The following is a 17980-nucleotide window of genomic DNA, read 5'->3' as shown; positions in this document are numbered from 1 at the left end:
CTGTGGGGCCCAGCTTCTTGAATCTTCAATCTGATTGGACAGGCCGCTTGTCATTCCTCTACGTACAGCTACGTCACACGTAAGGTCAAGAGGAAAGAAGCATGGCCGCTGCGTTGAGAGGATTTCGGTATCTGGTGGGAAGGTGTCACAAACATGCTGATTTTGCATATGGTAAGGAGGATAAACTAACATTATGCACACAGTGTGCATGTGTATGCGCTAATTTCTGAAGCCCAGTGAGTTTTTGTAACATTACATTGTGTAACATGGGTTGTGTTACCTAATAGTTCTTGAGAGAAGTTCAGATTATTAGTTGTTGAGCTCCATAACTAATTGTGTTTCTATTCTTATTATTTCGTCCGGTTGTTTGCCAGAGCTACAGATTTTCAGCTATTGTGACTCTATTGCCTTAACTCATGATTCTAAAAAAATATTGTAAACATTTGGTCCTGTGTCCTTCTGTGCTCATTTCATCATTTGAGGAATTGTGAGTGCTACACCCAGAATAAAGTGAAACCGTTCCTAGAGAAAACCTGATCTCATCAAATATAAATGTAAAAAATCGTTTACCCATTGTAAGCGTTTTTCGAATCCTGTATTAGCTAATCATATTGAAGTAAAAACAGTGCAATAAGCGCAAAATGTTTCTTTTTTCCCTTAATGTCTCAAGCTTGAAGCTTTAGATAGAAGAAATCCTAAAGCAATAAAATAAATCAGTTGCTTTGTTTCAACTCTTAGGATTCAGCATGCCTTTAGTTATTGAGAATCATTGCAAACGCAGAACTAAAGTTAATATTATGTGTATGCAATTAAATGGTTTGTTTTTTTAAGTGAGCAGCACTGAAAATGAATGTATGGGAATGTTCTTGTACTGTGCCCTGAGACAATGTATGTTGTGACTTGGCACTATATAAATACACTGACTAGAATTTAATTGAAAATGGCTGAGATTTAAATAAATTATATTGCATGTACTGTTATAATTACAGTATTTGTAAAATAGGTGATTCCTGGTGCCAAAAAATATTCCAAATTTATCTTGTTCACAAAATACTTTGCAAGCTTTTTAGTAGATTTTTTTTTCTCACAATAACATTTTCTTTTTCTGTAAGATGTAAAAAGAAAGTTTTACTATGTCAAATAAAGACCAGCATTAAAAGTTAGTATTTTAATTTTGAAAAAGTGGGAATACAAATTGTCTAATTTCACCCATAAGTCACGTAAAAATGCAAGTCTAAAGTAGGAAAAAAGAAAACTTTGGCTACTTTTTAAATATAAAATCATTTTTTAAAACAGTGATTCTCTTATTACATTGTGCTTTCTTTTCATTATTCATATCTTATTTTCAGTCTTGACACAATGAATGTGTTTAAATAATAATCAATTTTTTTATTTATCTTTTTTATGTTGTAGTTTCCACAAGGTCTATGGCCTCAAAGACACAGGTTGGGTTTGTTGGTTTGGGAAATATGGGAAACCCAATGGCAAAAAATCTGCTTAAGCACGGATACCCAGTAATTGCTACAGATGTGTTCCCAGAGTCCTGCAAAGAGGTGCAAGAGCTGGGTGCTCAGGTAAAGCATGTTCAATGTATGTGCATGGTTTTGAATATTGCCCAACACGTTGTTTTTTATATATATATATATATATATATATATATATATATATATTGTGTGTTTACAGATTGTGGATAATCCTGCAGAAGTAGCAGACAAAGCAGATCGAATTATCACCATGCTGCCCTCTAGTCCCAATGTCATTGATGTGTACACTGGACCCAATGGCATTCTTAAGTACACTTTTTTACTTCAATTGTGCATTTTACAATTTTTTGATTATATTTAACATGCAGGTTAACATTTTTATATATATTTTTTTTTTTACAGAAAAATAAAGAAAGGCTCCCTGCTTGTTGACTCCAGCACAATTGACCCAGCTGTTTCTAAAGAGATGGCTTCTGCTGCTGAGAAATTGGGGGCAGTTTTTATGGATGCGCCAGTCTCAGGAGGTAAATTGTATACTTTTTCCTCCATGGTTTTATTACGCTTCATTGTCTAATATAATCTGGATTTTAAGTGAGGAGCTGCCTCAAGTGGACGAGTTCAAGTGTATCGGGGTTTTGTTCACAAGTGTGGGAAGAATGGAGCGTGAGATAGACTCACTGATTGGTGCAGCTTCTGCAGTATTATATACTCTGTGCTAGATTGTTGTGGTGTAGATGGAGCTGAGCTGTAAGGCAAAGCTCTCTGTTTGCTGATCGTTCAATGTTCCTACCCTCATTTATTGTTGCGAACTTTGGGTGGTGAACAAAGGAATGAGACTGCAGATATAAGCAGCCGAAATGAGCTTTCTCTGCAGGATAGCTGGACTCTCTTAGAGATCGGGTGAGAAGTTCACTTTTACAGGAGTAGAGATGGGACATGTGGCTCTTTAAAGGAAGCCAGAGCTCATAGATCTGTTCATTTAAAAGATCCGTTCAATTTTGAACAGTAGCGACATGACGTAAGGACAGTACACATTGACTTGTCGAGTGAACAAACCCCACTTCCCCTGCTAAGCATATTATTCCCATTTATAACAACTGCTGCACTCCTCTGCCTGTTCTTCATCTCAGTGGAAAAGCAAAGGAGTAGTGGGTGTGTCTGCATCTGAGGAGGAAAACATGAGAAAATCATGAGGAGAAAGAAATTTAAAAAAGGAGTGTCGTGGGAAAAGGGAGCTTTCCAAACAGACCAAGGTGTAGTTCATCAGATTTATTTACAAAGCTTTGGAGAGCAGTCCAGCATTCACAGGATGTTAAATGCACTTGCAAGATCACACTCTTATCAATTCTCTCATCCGCCTGAAATGCTGACCTGCTCTAACTTCTGAACTGGACAAGTTAGTTTTATAGAATAACCTCCAGCCCTCCCTCACCCCCTCCCCTCCATGTATAAGCCGTCATCGAAAGGTTCGCTGCAGACAGGAAGGAGCGGATCTGAGCCAAGGACTCTGCTTGAAGACGCATCACCAAATCATATCAATTGTATCATATCCATATAATGTCAATCAAACCTTGAGGATATCAAAACAACTAGTTATTTTTGTTCCTCACTGACTGGTCATAGTAAGAGTGATTACATGGGAGAGTTAATATCACTCACATTACAGTACATCAGCAGGAATGTTATTGAGCATGATGAGTGCAAACAATGCTCTCAGTTGCCCACAGGCCTCCCTTGTAAAAGAGATATATTTTCTCAATGGGATTTGTCTGGTTAAGTTAAGGTTAATAACAAAAATAACTCAGTTTCCATCATTAGTTTTAAAGAGTCATTCAGAAGATTTGGATTGTTCACAAACATCACATCTCTATCCGGGAGAGACTTGCGAGTAAAGCCCCTGCTCCTCCACACAGAGAGAAGCCAGCTGAGGTGGTTTGGGCATGTGGTAAGGATGCCCCCCTAGACATCTTTCTAGGGAGTTTTCCCAAGCATATCCAACTGAGAGACCCCCGGGGAAGACCCAGGACACACTGAAGAGACTTTTAGCCCTTTTGCATTGTAAGGGCCAGCCCATTCTGGGTTGTCCCGGCCTGTGCTCCAGGTTTTGCATTGCACTGTTTAGCCCATTTCCAGCTTGATGTTTGGAACACAGAGACCAGTGGTTCCATGCAGGCCAACTCATGCCGAATATTTAACATCAGCAGACTGCAGGCCGTTAATTGGTTCACTGGCCCGGTTATACGTGCAACTTCAAATGTCTGTAAACCAGCTAACGTTAGCTAGCTTTGACTTACCTCCCTATGTTGTCTTGCCCCCTCACTGTGGCATGATACTACTGTATGGCTTTGTTCACTCTCATGTAGCTTTCCACTGTGTTTCTTTGTCAGCAAACAGACTTCTTCTCTGGCTCTGTTTTAACTTGTTTTTGATGACAGAATGATGAGCAGGAATAGCATGAGCTTCAGGTTTTCCATTGTTGGGTGCTGCAAAAAATTACAGTACATGAGCCCCAAGTCTTCTTGCTATGACGATCCAGCCAACATGCAAAATCATCAAGAGAGGATCCAGGAAAGACCTCAGCCGGATCGGCCAGAGTTGGGCATGGACATGATTTATTTTATTTTTTTATTTATTGTACTCTATTAATCCCCAGTGGGGAAATTAATTATCTGCATTTTTCCCATTGCACATGTGAGCACAAGTGCAGCAGTGGGCTGCCATCTAAGACCCGGGGAGCAGGTGGGTGGGTTAAGGGCCTTGCTCATGGGCCCAGAGTGGGGCAAATGAGGGTGGAGACAGTTCCTAGTGTTATGCTTAAATCTAAAATGTATGAATTTGAATGAAACTTGAACTAATCACTGGACATACATCTACAATTGAACAGCTTTTGGAGGCAACCTGATTTAAGATGACCACCACAGTTAATTATCCAAATCAAACGCAAAAATTATCACATCTCAGTCACATTTACAAATATTCAACTAAAATTTTGTGTAATCTTTATGTCAAACTTTGAAAATCAGGGCAAGGGTAAATGCTTTCTTTCAAAAACTGCTAGTTTTGTTGTTCCACGTCGCAGAGCTAAGAGGGTATTGGAAATACCGGCGTCTATCCATCCATCTTGTGAGCTATTGAAAATTTAAATAAATGAGATACAGACTTCCATTTTGGTGTGTGGCTGCATCTAGGTGTAAATAATGTCCTGATGCATGCTCAATAATCCAGGTAGAAAAATCTAGCAAGGTTAAGTCAGGTCCTCTGGATGAATTCTTCTTTGATGAAATGTCTATTTCTTTTATCCAAAAGACTTCTTTTGTCTGAGGTGCTGCAAGAGGGTAACAGATGAACACAGAGACCCTGCCCGTCCATCATTAAACAGGAGCGGGGATCTCCATCTTCAAATGTCACCCACTTACAATGCTGTTGTTGCATCACTCAGCCTTCTGTGAATAGCAAGTGGTCATCAGGGCACTAACGACAAATTGTTAGGGCACTAACGATCAACTGTTAGGCTGATGGTCCTCCTTTTACATGTGAACAGCTACAGTAGGTTTGGCTGTCACCAGCAAACTAGTTGATCCACTATGAGAAGGTGCTATTCATAAGACTGAGTTTGTTGCAGCTCCTCAGACTAAAGGAGTCTTTTAGATAAAAAACGAAACATTTCAACAAAGAAGAATTCGTCCAGAGAACCTGATTTAACTTTATTAGCTAGACGTAAGATAGGTCTTGGCAAGGTATTGACCTAAATTGGGTTGCCATGTCAAAATCCAAGATGACTACCACTGTGTATAGCCAACCTCCTAGACTTGAAACACAGCAGTGAAGGCTACTTATGGGACAGACAGATCTGGTTGGCAGGCCACAGAATGATGAAGTCTTCGTGATGGAAGACGAAACATTTCTCCCTTAAAGAAACTAGTCCAGATGAAATTATTTAACCTTTTTGTTATTTGATCTTGAGTTTCTCTTTTGCACATGGAAAACTATTAGATCAACTAATTCACTACTACGTTTGTATTGCATGCACGGTTGTTGGGGGTTGGTTAGCGTAGTGCAACATTAGTGCCGGCAGTATTTGGGGGTGGGGGTAAGAGAGCTCTCCGCTCCCCATCCAGAAGTGGTTGAGCTGCATGGGGGGTGGGGAGGTGGGATGCTCGGTCCTGTTGACAGGGCGAGGCTCCCTCCTTAAATAATGGTAGGGGAAACACCAGTCTTAGGAAAACATGGCATTTATGAAAAATTTCAATTTGGATTTAGAACTTATCATAGTAATGAATCAGCCCTGTTAAAAGTCCATAATTGATATTGCCATAACTGTGGATGCTAAGTGTCCTGTTGCTTTGGTGCTGCTGGACCTTGCAGCTGTTTGATACAGTGGATCATGCTGTCCTTCTCTCGTCTTCAACACTATGTTGGTATATCTGTTTCAGCTCTTAAGTGGCTCACCTCCTACTTGACCAATGTTGAGTAATCTGTCTTCCTTGATTGCTCCTCTTTCTTATGGTGTGCCACAGGGCTCTATTCTCGGTCATCTCTTTTTTCTCTGTATATGCTGCCACATGGATCAGTTATACCCAGACATCACATTTCTTTTGACTGCTATGCAGACGATCTATAAATTTATTTGTCTATGAAGTCTAAATGTACTAACCTCCACACTTCTTTTATTGAGTGTATTACTGACATTAAACACTGGCTTCACCAATTTTTTTGTTTTTAAATTAAAAAGATTAAATGTATCTTTTTTGGTGATGGCTTTTAACTGGCACATGAATATTTGATCAAATTTCCCGTATTTTAACCTCCCCTGCACCGGCTGCCTGTGCATTTTAGGATTCATTTTTAAATTATTTTATTTGCTTTTAAAGCTCTTAATGGACTTGCCCCACCCTATCTGTCTTAGTTGCTACATCCCTACGCACCCTCTCGAGCCTCAGCCCTCAGCTGATCAGCTGCTACTGAGTGTGCCGAAGACAAAACGTAAGCTCAGAGGAGACCGTGTGTTTGCTGTGACAGCTTCTTTTTTTTTTTTTTTTAACCTTCCCTTGGACATCAGACAAGCCTCTTCTCTATTTGTTTTTAATCCCTTCATAAAACCCATCTCTTCTCCCTGGCCTTTGACACCATCTGTGATGTGGTCTTTTAATTATTTTTTATTGAATGCAGTGCTTCCCCTACCATTATACAAGTGGGGCGCCCCACCCCATCAACAGAACCGAGTGCCCCGCCTACCGAACTGCTCGCTTGTTGTAACTCTTTATCTTCGTTTCATTAAGCGATGTTGTAGATATTGCTGTAGGCAGGAAGGATCTCTTATAAAGGTCCATCCCACAGCAGATCTGAAGAAACTGGCCGCAGATGCCGTCCGATCCATCCACCCAAACTCGGCTGGTTTCTCGGTTCCCCCAGGCTGCAGGACCACCTGAATGCCAGACTGAACTCCTCTCAGAATGATGGCCACTCCTCCCAGCAGCATGCCAAGCTCCTCGTCACTGTGGACAGATGGCTGCAGGTGCCGTGGGACGGTCCCGTCCTTCTGCAGTCACAGGCTGTGTTTCCTGCTAGTTCTAGGATCTCAGTGGTCAGGCACAGCTGGCAGGTAGATGAGAATGCGTCCACAGCTCCTCTGTCACTTGACATGAGGCCTCTGTTGATGGTTGAAGACGAAGGCTTCACTACAATGATCCACACTTTTAATCCAGGTTACAATAATCCACACTTTTAGTCCAGGTTACAATAATCCACATTTTTAATCCAGGTTACACTCTTCCCTCAATGACACATTTTATAAAGTAGCTACATATTGTGCAGGTATAAAGATACATTTGTATATATTTTTGTGCACATTTGTTTTTTTAAACTATTTGACTAACTTTTATTTTTTTTATTCAATATTTTACTAACAGAATAGTCAAATAGCAACCTGTTTTTTGTGTGAATTGCTATGTCAGTCAAATGTTCAATTTTGGAATAAAGGGGTGGAAATTAAACGTTGTGGGTTTTTTTGCCGATTCATGGATTAATCGAAAAAATAATCAGCCGATGAATCGGTTATTGATATAATTGTTAGTTGCAGCCCTAGTGCTTAGTATATTTTTAGTTGATGTTTTTCTTAGTTCATATCTTAGATGTTATCATTGTTTTTCTTCTACATTTTATTGTTGGATGTAACTGGGACCCTGTGTACATAATTTCGTCCCACCACATGTGGTGTGAATGACAATGAAGAATCTCTGACTCTCTGACTCTGACATGGTGGGTGGGTGGATTTAGGAGATCCTCAAAGTACTCCTACCACCGCTCAGCAATATCCTCAGTCTGGGTCAGCAGTCCCTCACCCAACCCAAACACAGCTAGTGAAGGGTCCCACTTTTCTGAGTCACGGTAAATGGTTTACCAGAACTTCCTTGTGGCCATCCGAAACTCCTTCTCCGTGACCTCCCCGAATTCCTCCCATGCCCGGGTTTTTGCATCCCCAACCATCAAAACTGCAGTCCTTCTGGCTACCCTGTACCCATCAGTTTCATTAGGAGTCCTGAAGGCCTTCCACTTGACGGCCTCCATCACCACTGGTGTTCACCAGTTGGTCCTTTGGTTGCCGCCACGACAGACACCAATGACCATGAGGCCACAAGCTCTGGGAAGCTGCATCTGCAATATAGTTCTTAAACATGGCCCATTCAGATTCCATGTCCCTGACCTCCCTTGGGACATGTGAAAAACTCCCAAAGGTATGAGTTGAAAGTTGCACAGATGGGGGCTCCACCAGACATTCCCAGTTCACCCTCACTATACATTTGTGTTTACCAGGTCTGTCCGGCAGCCTCCCCCAGCATCCGGATCCAACTCACCACCAGGTGGTGATCAATTGACATCTCTGCACTCTCTTCACCTGAGTGTCCAAGACATAGGGCTGCAGGTCTGACAACACAATTACAAAATCGATCAACCTTTGGCCTAAGGTGGCCTGGTACCAAGTACACTTATGAACCACCCTGTGCTCAAACATGGTGTTCATTATGGACAGCCCGTGCTTAGCACAGAAGTCCAACAAAGGAACACCATTCGAGTTCAGATCAGGGAGCAAATGCAAAACACTTTTGTCGTTTGGTCAGCTACCGTCTGGTGTAAACTTAACTCAAATAAAGAAAGAAATAATAAAGAGGACTATGTTTTTTTTCCTGAATCATACTGTGGCAACAGAACAGTGACACATTCCCAGCATTTCATGTAATAAAATGAGGATTAAGAATCTTAAATATACCTTCACCTGCATCTTTGACAGTAATGTCTGAACGTTAGTAAAAATGTTGCATTAATATAAGAAATGTTCAACTTTATTTTCTTGTTTCTGTTATTGTGTTCATGTGGGAATCATCACTGATGTGTTGACTCAGTTGTTGGTTTAGTTAATTAGGTTTCTTATTGTTTGTGCTAAATTCAAAAGTCACAACTCATTGTTTTCTTGTTCCTGTTTTTGTAACTTTTGGCCCCATCTTTTGCTTCAAGCAGACTGCCCACGAGGATAGGGGAAGGAAAAACTTCTAACACCCAACTTGGCTCTTCTCCACTGGCTTCTTGTAAACTCTGGGATTAATTATAAGACTGTGTTGGGTAACTACTTGGCACCCATATGTCAGGCACCTGGTAATTGTAGAGTGCCAAGATTTTAACCCTCTATTTACTGAAACCAACTGTTCCTGCATTTAGACAAATTGTAACCAAACCATTGCTGACAGTGTTGGAACAAAGTGAATCAGTTAAATTTGTGTCTAATGGATCAGAAGCTCTACGACCACTGTTGGTTTTTGCTTTCTGCGCATAATGCTCATGAATTCCACAATGACTGACTCTAAAGCCACAGCATGTTTATAGAGCAAAGAATATATTATGTCATTTATTGACATGTTGAAAAAAATTTTTTTTTTTTTTTTATGTTAGTCAGATTCTCTTCTTTTATTTTCCCCGTTTTTCTTTGTTCTGTGGTGTCTTACAATAAAATACTTCGGTGTTGCTTGTTATTTGGCAACTGGTTGTTAAAAACATCTTATTCTGGATATTTAAGTACATTAAAATTTTATTTATTTATTTATTATTTTTATTTTGCTTTTGCTTCTATTTTCTGACTTGTATCAAATTAATATTTTTGCTCCTTTATATTAGATGAAAACACATTTTGATACACGTGCTCGATAAAATCTGTTATACAAGTTTTACTAATCGGCTAATTCATATAAATTCCTTTTTAATGTGATTTCATTTTTTCTTCCTGTCATTGTATTTGAGCGTGCTTTTGTCTTTTTCTAGGTGTGGGGGCTGCCAGTTCAGGTAAACTGACGTTCATGGTCGGAGGAGCGGAAGAGGAATTTAATGCAGCCAAAGAGCTTCTCAGCTGCATGGGAGCTAATGTGGTTTATTGTGGTCACGTTGGAACTGGACAGGTGTGAGCAAATAGCATTATGAGTAAAATACTTGGGGGGCGGGGTAATATTCAAATCTCCTTTAAAGCAATAGTTCAGCTCTTTCAAAATGAGGTTCTGTGGAAAGTTTCTGATCAAATAATTACTGGTCTTAGCTAGCTCTTTGAACAACCTTAGTTTGGAAATATAGTTCAATTAAATCGCACGGCTAGTTTTCTTCAAACTGATGTTCAAAGAACTATCTATAACAGGTAAGATATTTGTTCGTTAACACCTCTTCAAAAGATCTGACCTATTCCTTGAAGATAAATAAAACTGTGTGCTTGTCACTTATTTATCATAGTAATTAGCTGTGTTTTTGTGGTAATAGATGCTGCTTTTATCTTGTTGCAGGCTGCCAAAATCTGTAACAATATGCTTTTAGCCATTGGAATGATAGGGACTTCGGAGACGATGAACTTGGGGATCAGGTAAAAGAAAATGTCCAAAATGCATTTAAAAAGTAATGCCATGCTGTGACGTAACTTCTGATGATGTGTGCCTTTACCCACAGACTTGGTCTTGATCCCAAACTTTTGGCCAAAATTCTGAACATGAGTTCTGGTCGCTGTTGGTCCAGTGACACCTACAACCCAGTGCCAGGAGTCATGGAGGGAGTTCCTTCTGGGAATAACTACCAGGGGGGGTTTGGCACACAGCTCATGACTAAGGTCAGTTTATAAGCTAGTGGTCATGTATATGACCCAGTAGAATCAGTTCCCCCTCCTGCCCCCAATATATTTAGATTTATTACATTAACGTGGAGAAAAGGGTGAAGAAAATAATTGAAATGCTTGTTTAACATCTTTTTTTTAGTGTTATCAAAACTTGTTTCTAATTCATAACCCTTGAAATAAATCGATGAACGCTCACAAATAACTGTGTGTGTGCATTCCTGTGTGTTGCTGTATTTTCCTGATGTTCCTTTGCTTTTCTTTTTAAGGACTTGGGCCTCGCGCAGAACACAGCCACCACCACGAGGACTCCTGTCCCCCTCGGCTCCTTAGCCCATCAGATCTATCGGATGATGTGCGCACGTGGTTACGCCAATAAAGATTTCTCCTCCGTGTTCCAGTTCCTGCGTGAGGAGGACAGTCAGTAATATCAGCTTCCGCACCGTCTGTAACATACCCTCCCCACCCCACGTGCCTCTCCCTGCACAGGACTAACATAGCATAGTTATATTTCCACATATTGACTTTTTTTTTTTTTTCAAAATTGCAAAAGCCCTGAATCATAATGGAAATGATGTTTCACATGTGAATAAGATTTTTATAATCAGGCACTGTTTGGAGTTTTACAACGAAAAAACAATTAAACGGTCACTTAAATGCAGAAGAAATCCAATGAAATACAACTTATACAGTTTTTTTTTTTATTTATCTTCTGTTTACTTTTATTTTTGCTGTTGTTTCTGTTCAGATGAGTTATTTCCTTTTGACGTAGGAGCTGTTATTCTGAGTGTCATTCTGTCAGAGAATAAAGATGAATACAGAAGGGTAGTGGCGTCCTGCTTTGTGCACCACATTTCCTTTTATAGCCTCTGTCTTTTCATCTTAATGTTAACCAGAAATCGGCGTGCACAGAACTGCTAGCACGTTTTTCTAAAACAAATGCTGATTTAAAAAAAAAAAAAATTTCTAAATTAACTGTTGGAAAGAGCTCCTCTCCACAATCTTTCATTCAAATGGGGACGAGCCTCAGGTTTTGCGAAGGACTTTTTTTTTTTTTGAGCTGCACTAATTTGGGCATTCAATGCATGATTCTCACATCTGAGAACTTTGAAAACAAATAATTTCCTTTGCATCCAATTCACCAAGTCAGAAGCTCAAACTGCTTTGAACGAACTTCTGCCTGGATGTGCAGAGCATCATCTCTCTTTCTCAGGAGATTTAAATATTTCTGCACTCTGCCTTTAATGGGTCAAAGCACCACTTATACGCTGCCACAAATTGGGTGATCTTTCCTCCTTTTTTGCTTTCTTGTACGCCAGAGCAGGAGAGCGGCATGTTTCTGATCTCCTTTACCAACAACCACTGAGAGGCCAAGGTACCACAGGTCAGGCGATCACAAGACAAAAGTCATAAAAAGTCCATTAAGCACTGTAGGCTGAGAGCTGCGCTGTCATCTGCTTGATGGGTTCTGCAAACAGAGCAGCACTTTGGTCTCAGGCCTCCAGCAGACTTACACACACACATCATTCACTGCTGCCTGCACGCTCAAAGCAGCTTCACTTTTTAATCTGCACTCAGCTTCAGGTTTGATTTGTAAATGCCGGGATAATTATTAGCATTTTGTTGCATTTACAGTGTTTGACACTTCACTGCTTCTTTTTTTTTATTTTTTTTTTATGTGCCTTACGCTGAAGTATCACAAAAATAAACAATGTGCTGCTGTCGTTTGTGATGTTTGTGACATGGTGCACAAAGTGTTGCAACAATAGGCCTCTGGGCTGGAAATGTTGGGTCTGTTCCTGGTTTATTCCAGAATAAAGCATTGTAAAAGCAGAAATGCATTTTGTTTTATTTTGTTTAAACCTTTGGCACCACAATGTCATGCCTTATTTTGTGAAACAATGCTTTTTAACTGCTCTGGCTTCGAGACCCCACCATTACCATTTAAAATGACAAGCTGTGACCCAGTCGAGAAAAATGTAAAGCTTCTCAAATATATTCAGTGAAAATATGGTGCAGTTTGAGTCTGAAATGATTGAATAGAAAATCACAATATGCAAACACACAAAACAAGTTTAACGACAAATCAAAGCAACCTGCAAATGAGGGAAATGTTCCTTTTAAGCGCAATTTGATGCATTTGATCAAAACTAAAAGTAAATCTAAAAAGTTGAGTAAAGACCTCTGGATGGATAGTTCTTGTTATCCAAAGGACTTCTTCAGTCTGAGGAGCTGCAACAAACTCAGTCATATAAATAACACCTTCTCATGTCCACGTGCAAAAGGACCATCAGCCTATGACCAATAATTAGTGCCCTGACGCCCGCTTGCTATTCACAGAGGGCTGAGTGATAAAATTGTAAGAGGGGGACAATTGGACACGAAGGCCTCCGCTCTGTTTAACGATCGTCACCCTCTTACAATGCAACTGACTTAACCTTTTAAGATTTATTTACCTGGATTATTGAGCATGCATCAGAACAAAACTCTTACTTCACTTTTTTTTTTTTTTTTTTACTGACTCCAGCCGCTGAGATGCAATGACTCCAAATAGTAATGTAGCTGACGTAAAACTGACATAATAATCAAAAAGTACTTTTTTTCTTTAAGTGTTTTTTGTCCGGGCACTGAAAACTGCTCCTGACTGAAAGTCGGTCACCACCCACTGTAGTTGAAAATCACTCTTGTCGAAAGGGATTTTATTTTGCCAAAATAAAGGCATTTTAGTTGAATTTTTTTTTATTTTTAAATGTGTGTTAAAAAATATTCTGGTCAGAGTTATTTTGTGTCTGATTCATGAATCTGTGACTATATGAATTGAGTCGATTTTAATAAGTTGAAATTGTTTTTTAAACCATCTGTTTTATTTTGTTTTGTAAGCAAATAGCCAATTTTCATTTTAAATTGACTAAAGCGCAGATGAAACGTTGAAGAGTTTTGCACTGTATAAATTGTGTGTCTCTTCATTAGAAACCCGCGAACTGAAGCTGTAAACTGAGGATGAATCAATTTAATTTTAGTGTAAAAAGCCTCGCTTTTTCAACCAAACAGTTGTTTTTAATGAGAAGGATGTCTGGCTCCAGTGGTTCCTGCTCCAGTGTGGAAATTCAGAGAAGAATGTGTCTTTTTTTCTGGTAAATCTGCAGTGTAATGCTAAATAAAAAGCAGATTTAAGATATTAACCATACAACATATAAAACCAACAGATGATATATTTTCTGCTCTCCGCACCACCACACATACAAGCTGAACTTGGCCCATAAAGATTTACAGCCTCAAAAGGTGGGAAAATTATATTAAAATTCAAAAAGGTGCTCAGATGTATTTGGGCAGCCACACTTCACTTTGACTTGAAACATAAAGTGAAATGACACAAATTAAATAAGGGAGGGGGGAAATGAAGTTCAAGGTTAAACCATCACGTTTTGTGCGTGTTCGTCTCTTTTCATTCCTCACAGCTGAGTGTTTGTTGGAGCGACCCAGCTGCAGACCACATTTTATTTTTATTTAGGCTCCGGATCAACTCTATAGCTTTGGAGATTATTTTTAACCCAGAAGTTAGTAATTCGGAGACAAACGCAGAACTTTGTTTCTAAATTTCCTCCATCAAGACATCAAACGTCTGACTTTTCCTTCTGGCCGCTGCAGTTTTCACCTTGACCTTGGCCTCCAGCCGCGTCTCCCACCATCAGGGCCGACCATATGTGGTGCCTTCAGGGACACTCATCTTGGACCTATACTTGTCTGTAAATTTAGGGGGGAAGAAAACGTATAATCTATTTAAAAGTTCATCATTTTTTGTGCGTAAAACCAAATTTCACAGTCACTTCAGTAATTCGATGTTTTTGCTACAGATTTCCACTTTTGACTGAAAGAAAGTATTAAAAAAGCAAAAACAAAGAAGAACAAGCAAAGCTTCCCCTAGAGTTGTGGAAATATCCGGTGTTTTGTCTTTAAAATCAGCTCTTTTCAAATTACGCGTCTCATTACGCACAAACTCTGCCCCCAAATGTTGCATATAAACAAAATAAACCAAGTTTTCCAGGTTTAACATTTAACCACATCACTGAAATCAATTAAACAAAACGAGATAAATATATCGAAATGCATTTTCTTCTATCACATCCCATGGAGTGAGCATATTTTGGTGTAAAATCTGATCTGCCTTATCAGATGTCTAGACGTTTCTCACCTTGTTTGCATATCACGTGCTCGACCCTGACCAATAACCTTTCGATCTCCATGTTCTCTACTGTGTTTTTTTTGCTATCGTTCCTCTGTCTGAGTCCCTGTCTCTGCTCAGTTGAAAGGGGGATTGTGTTTTTTAGAAGAAGAAAAAAACCCGACTCGCTCCTGTGAGTGCGGGACATGCTATGACCGCCTCGTTACTCCTCCACTCGCACTGGATCGACCCGGTGATGTTTCTCTACAGCGACAGCGCCCTGGAGGACAGGAGCAAGAACATGGAGGGCTTCAGCGGAGGCAACTTTGCGGCGAACCAGTGCAGGAATCTGTTGGCGCATCCGCCCTCGCTGGCCCCCAGCGCGACCTACGCTGCGAGCGAGGTGCCAGTCTCCGGTGTGGGGGAGCCGGGGAAGCAGTGCAGCCCCTGTTCTGGTACCCAGAGCTCCCCAAATGCCTCTTTGCCCTATGGATATTTTGGCAGCGGTTATTACCCGTGCAGGGTGTCCCACAGCAGCGTGAAAACCTGCGCGCAACCGTCCGGTTACGCAGAGAAATACGCGGAGTCCTCGGTTCCGGGTGAGGAGTTCTCCACCCGGGCCAAGGAGTTTGCCTTTTACCAGGGTTACTCATCCGGCCCGTACCAGCCCAGCTACCTAGATGTTCCTGTCGTACCTGCGCTGAGTGCTCCATCCGAGCCGAGGCACGAGCCTCTGCTGCCCATGGAGCCCTACCAGCCCTGGAGCATCACCAACGGCTGGAGTGGACAGGTTTACTGCGCCAAGGAGCAGCCGCAGTCCAACCCTTTGTGGAAATCCTCCTTACAAGGTGACTTCTTTGAAATGTTCAAAAAAGTGTGCAGAAACACACATGGCACTTTATCTGAGTTATCAACTCTCCCAAAATATTGCATAGTTCTTCTTTTTTTGGTGTTATTTTCGATGCGTAATTTCTGGCGCACAACCACAAAAAATGTAAACTCGTTTTCTTTATTTTTATTATTAACAATCCTGTTTCTCCACAGACACGATATCTGCTGGAGACCCCTCAGTCCGTCGTGGCAGAAAGAAGCGCGTGCCCTACACCAAGGTGCAGCTCAAAGAACTGGAGAGGGAGTACGCCGCCAATAAATTCATCACCAAAGACAAAAGGAGACGGATATCCGCGCAGACACACCTGACAGAGAGACAAGTGACGATTTGGTTCCAGAACAGGCGGGTGAAGGAGAAGAAGGTTGTCAATAAATTCAAGAGTTCCAGTTAGCAAGTTTGGACACACAGTCTTTTTATTATTTTATTTTAAAGGCGCACGTGGAGGCGCTTTCCTCCAGAAAGGAGTGCGCTGTAATTTATTCTGTTTTGACCCGTGCGCTCTGTCGCCAGAGCGCCTCTGGTTTGAACATTTCCTTCCTCACGGCTTTAATTGGAACCAGTCCACGCGGCCTGTTGACAGAAGATCGGAAGTGGTTTGGAATTTAAAGGAGTTCTGCTTGGGATGTTTCAGGGTTTTCACCGAATCATGAGACTTTAAAGCTGGCGGACACTCCGTCCACTTGTGCGCATTTTCCGTGTTTAGTTCCAAACAGAAATGACGTGAAATTCAAAAACAAGCGCGTCGGTGAACTCACCTGAACAATTTTTGGTTTCGTGGTGAGAGAACATTAAAAATCCCCTCTTGTTGTGACAACAAAAAAAAAAAATAGGCAAAAAATTAATATAAATCAATATATTTTTTCTTTTTGTATTTTACGTGAAACTGTTAACCAGATTTAAAATAATTATTTATCCCGCGTTGTTATCAAACGTGAGACTGTTCTGTTTGTCACAGTATTTCACCCCGGGAAACGTTTTTATGCTTTTAATTTGAGCAAGGAATTTAAATACTTTTAAAGACTCATTTAAAGTGTAAGTACTGAATCTGCAACTATCCATCCGTCCTTTTTTAACCGCATAGTCACCGTTTGTTGACAATAAATCTCTGAGAGACAAGTGTACTTTTCTCGTGTGCATTCATTTTTCCATTTTTTTCATTTTTATAAATGTGTAAAAAAATTATTTGTTGATAAAAAAATATTTAAAACGAGTACAATTTACATTGTCTCTCTCTAATAACAAGCAGAGTGTAAAAAGGCCGTAAAGGCCTGCAGAGAAACTAAGCGCGCAGCTTTCAGGACGAAAACCCGCTGACGCCATCTAGTGGTGAAACTTTGTCATCACAGATGGTGTTTCTGCAACCTGCGGTGTGTGAGTGTCTGTGTGTGTGCGTGCGTGTGTTTAGACGATTTTTTTGTAGATTAGACCGATTGTAAAATAATAATAATAATTAATATTATAAATGTTTGTAACTTGTGCTAAGAAAATTACTAAAAATTCATACTATTTCAGCATTTTTCTGTGTAGTGTGCTGCATTAATTTTCCATAATATACTGTATATATATATATATATATGGACAGATTTGGCACACACACAAAATATCTTCTCATTGATTTTTTTAAATTAAACTTTTGGGTAATTTTTCTGTTTTTTTTTTGTTTGTTTGTTTTTTGTTTTGCCTTTTTCTTCATGGGAAATAAATTATTCCTACCTACTCATGTTGAAAAAAATTGGGAGGATTTGATTTAAACATGGATTTTTATTCTGTTTTATTTAGGCTCTTCCAGTCAGAACATGTTTACATGATAAATAACTTATTTACAGAATAAAGTTCTGGTTCTGGTTATTGCGCCCTAAACAGTCAGTCAGATAATTACAAATACTCCAAAATCATCAAGCCAGCTATAGTTAGTATGGATAAAAAAATAAATAAAAAAAAACACTCTGTACATACAGTCATTGAAATCTTCAAGGATAAAACTGCAGGTTTTTGAAATAAATATAACAAAGATGTTTATTGAGAGATCAAACAAATAAATGAATTCTGAGCGAAGCATGGTGTCCTGTCAGCTCTGAATTATTTCTCATTTGTCTAATGACACAAATCAAACTGCTTTCAAATGACTCTAAGTCTTCTCCTTATAAAGCTATAAAGCAAGAACAGTATCAGTTCACAGAAACAAATCCATGTTCTGTGACAATGTCATCATTCTGCTGTCTTTTAAATCAACAAATTCTGAACTTTAATTCTGATGTTATATTAATGTTGCTTTGTTATACAGGCCACATCCTGCTTCATTCTTT

At 39.9% G+C, this 17980-nt stretch overlaps 2 protein-coding genes across 2 annotated transcripts; both read left to right on the top strand.

The window, feature by feature from the left end:
• The first annotated feature begins 81 nt into the window (after window positions 1-81).
• hibadhb (3-hydroxyisobutyrate dehydrogenase b) lies at window positions 82-11506 on the top strand. Its single transcript, XM_037677015.1, has 8 exons — window positions 82-171; window positions 1414-1574; window positions 1684-1793; window positions 1887-2008; window positions 9795-9928; window positions 10301-10377; window positions 10461-10617; window positions 10890-11506. The coding sequence occupies exons 1-8, from the start codon at window positions 102-104 to the stop codon at window positions 11046-11048; spliced, it is 990 nt and encodes a 329-aa protein (XP_037532943.1). The 5' UTR covers window positions 82-101; the 3' UTR covers window positions 11049-11506.
• A 3487-nt stretch (window positions 11507-14993) lies between these two features.
• On the top strand, window positions 14994-16120 carry hoxa13b (homeobox A13b). The gene is made up of 2 exons (XM_037677013.1): window positions 14994-15630; window positions 15827-16120. Exons 1-2 carry the CDS (start codon window positions 14994-14996, stop codon window positions 16063-16065), a joined length of 876 nt encoding a protein of 291 aa, XP_037532941.1. The 3' UTR covers window positions 16066-16120.
• Window positions 16121-17980: the final 1860 nt, after the last annotated feature.

Source organism: Nematolebias whitei, chromosome 5 (genome assembly GCF_014905685.2).
Source record: "Nematolebias whitei isolate Nwh7 chromosome 5, NemWhi1, whole genome shotgun sequence".
NCBI lineage: Eukaryota > Metazoa > Chordata > Actinopteri > Cyprinodontiformes > Rivulidae > Nematolebias > Nematolebias whitei.
This window is presented reverse-complemented; position numbering and strand designations above follow the sequence as displayed.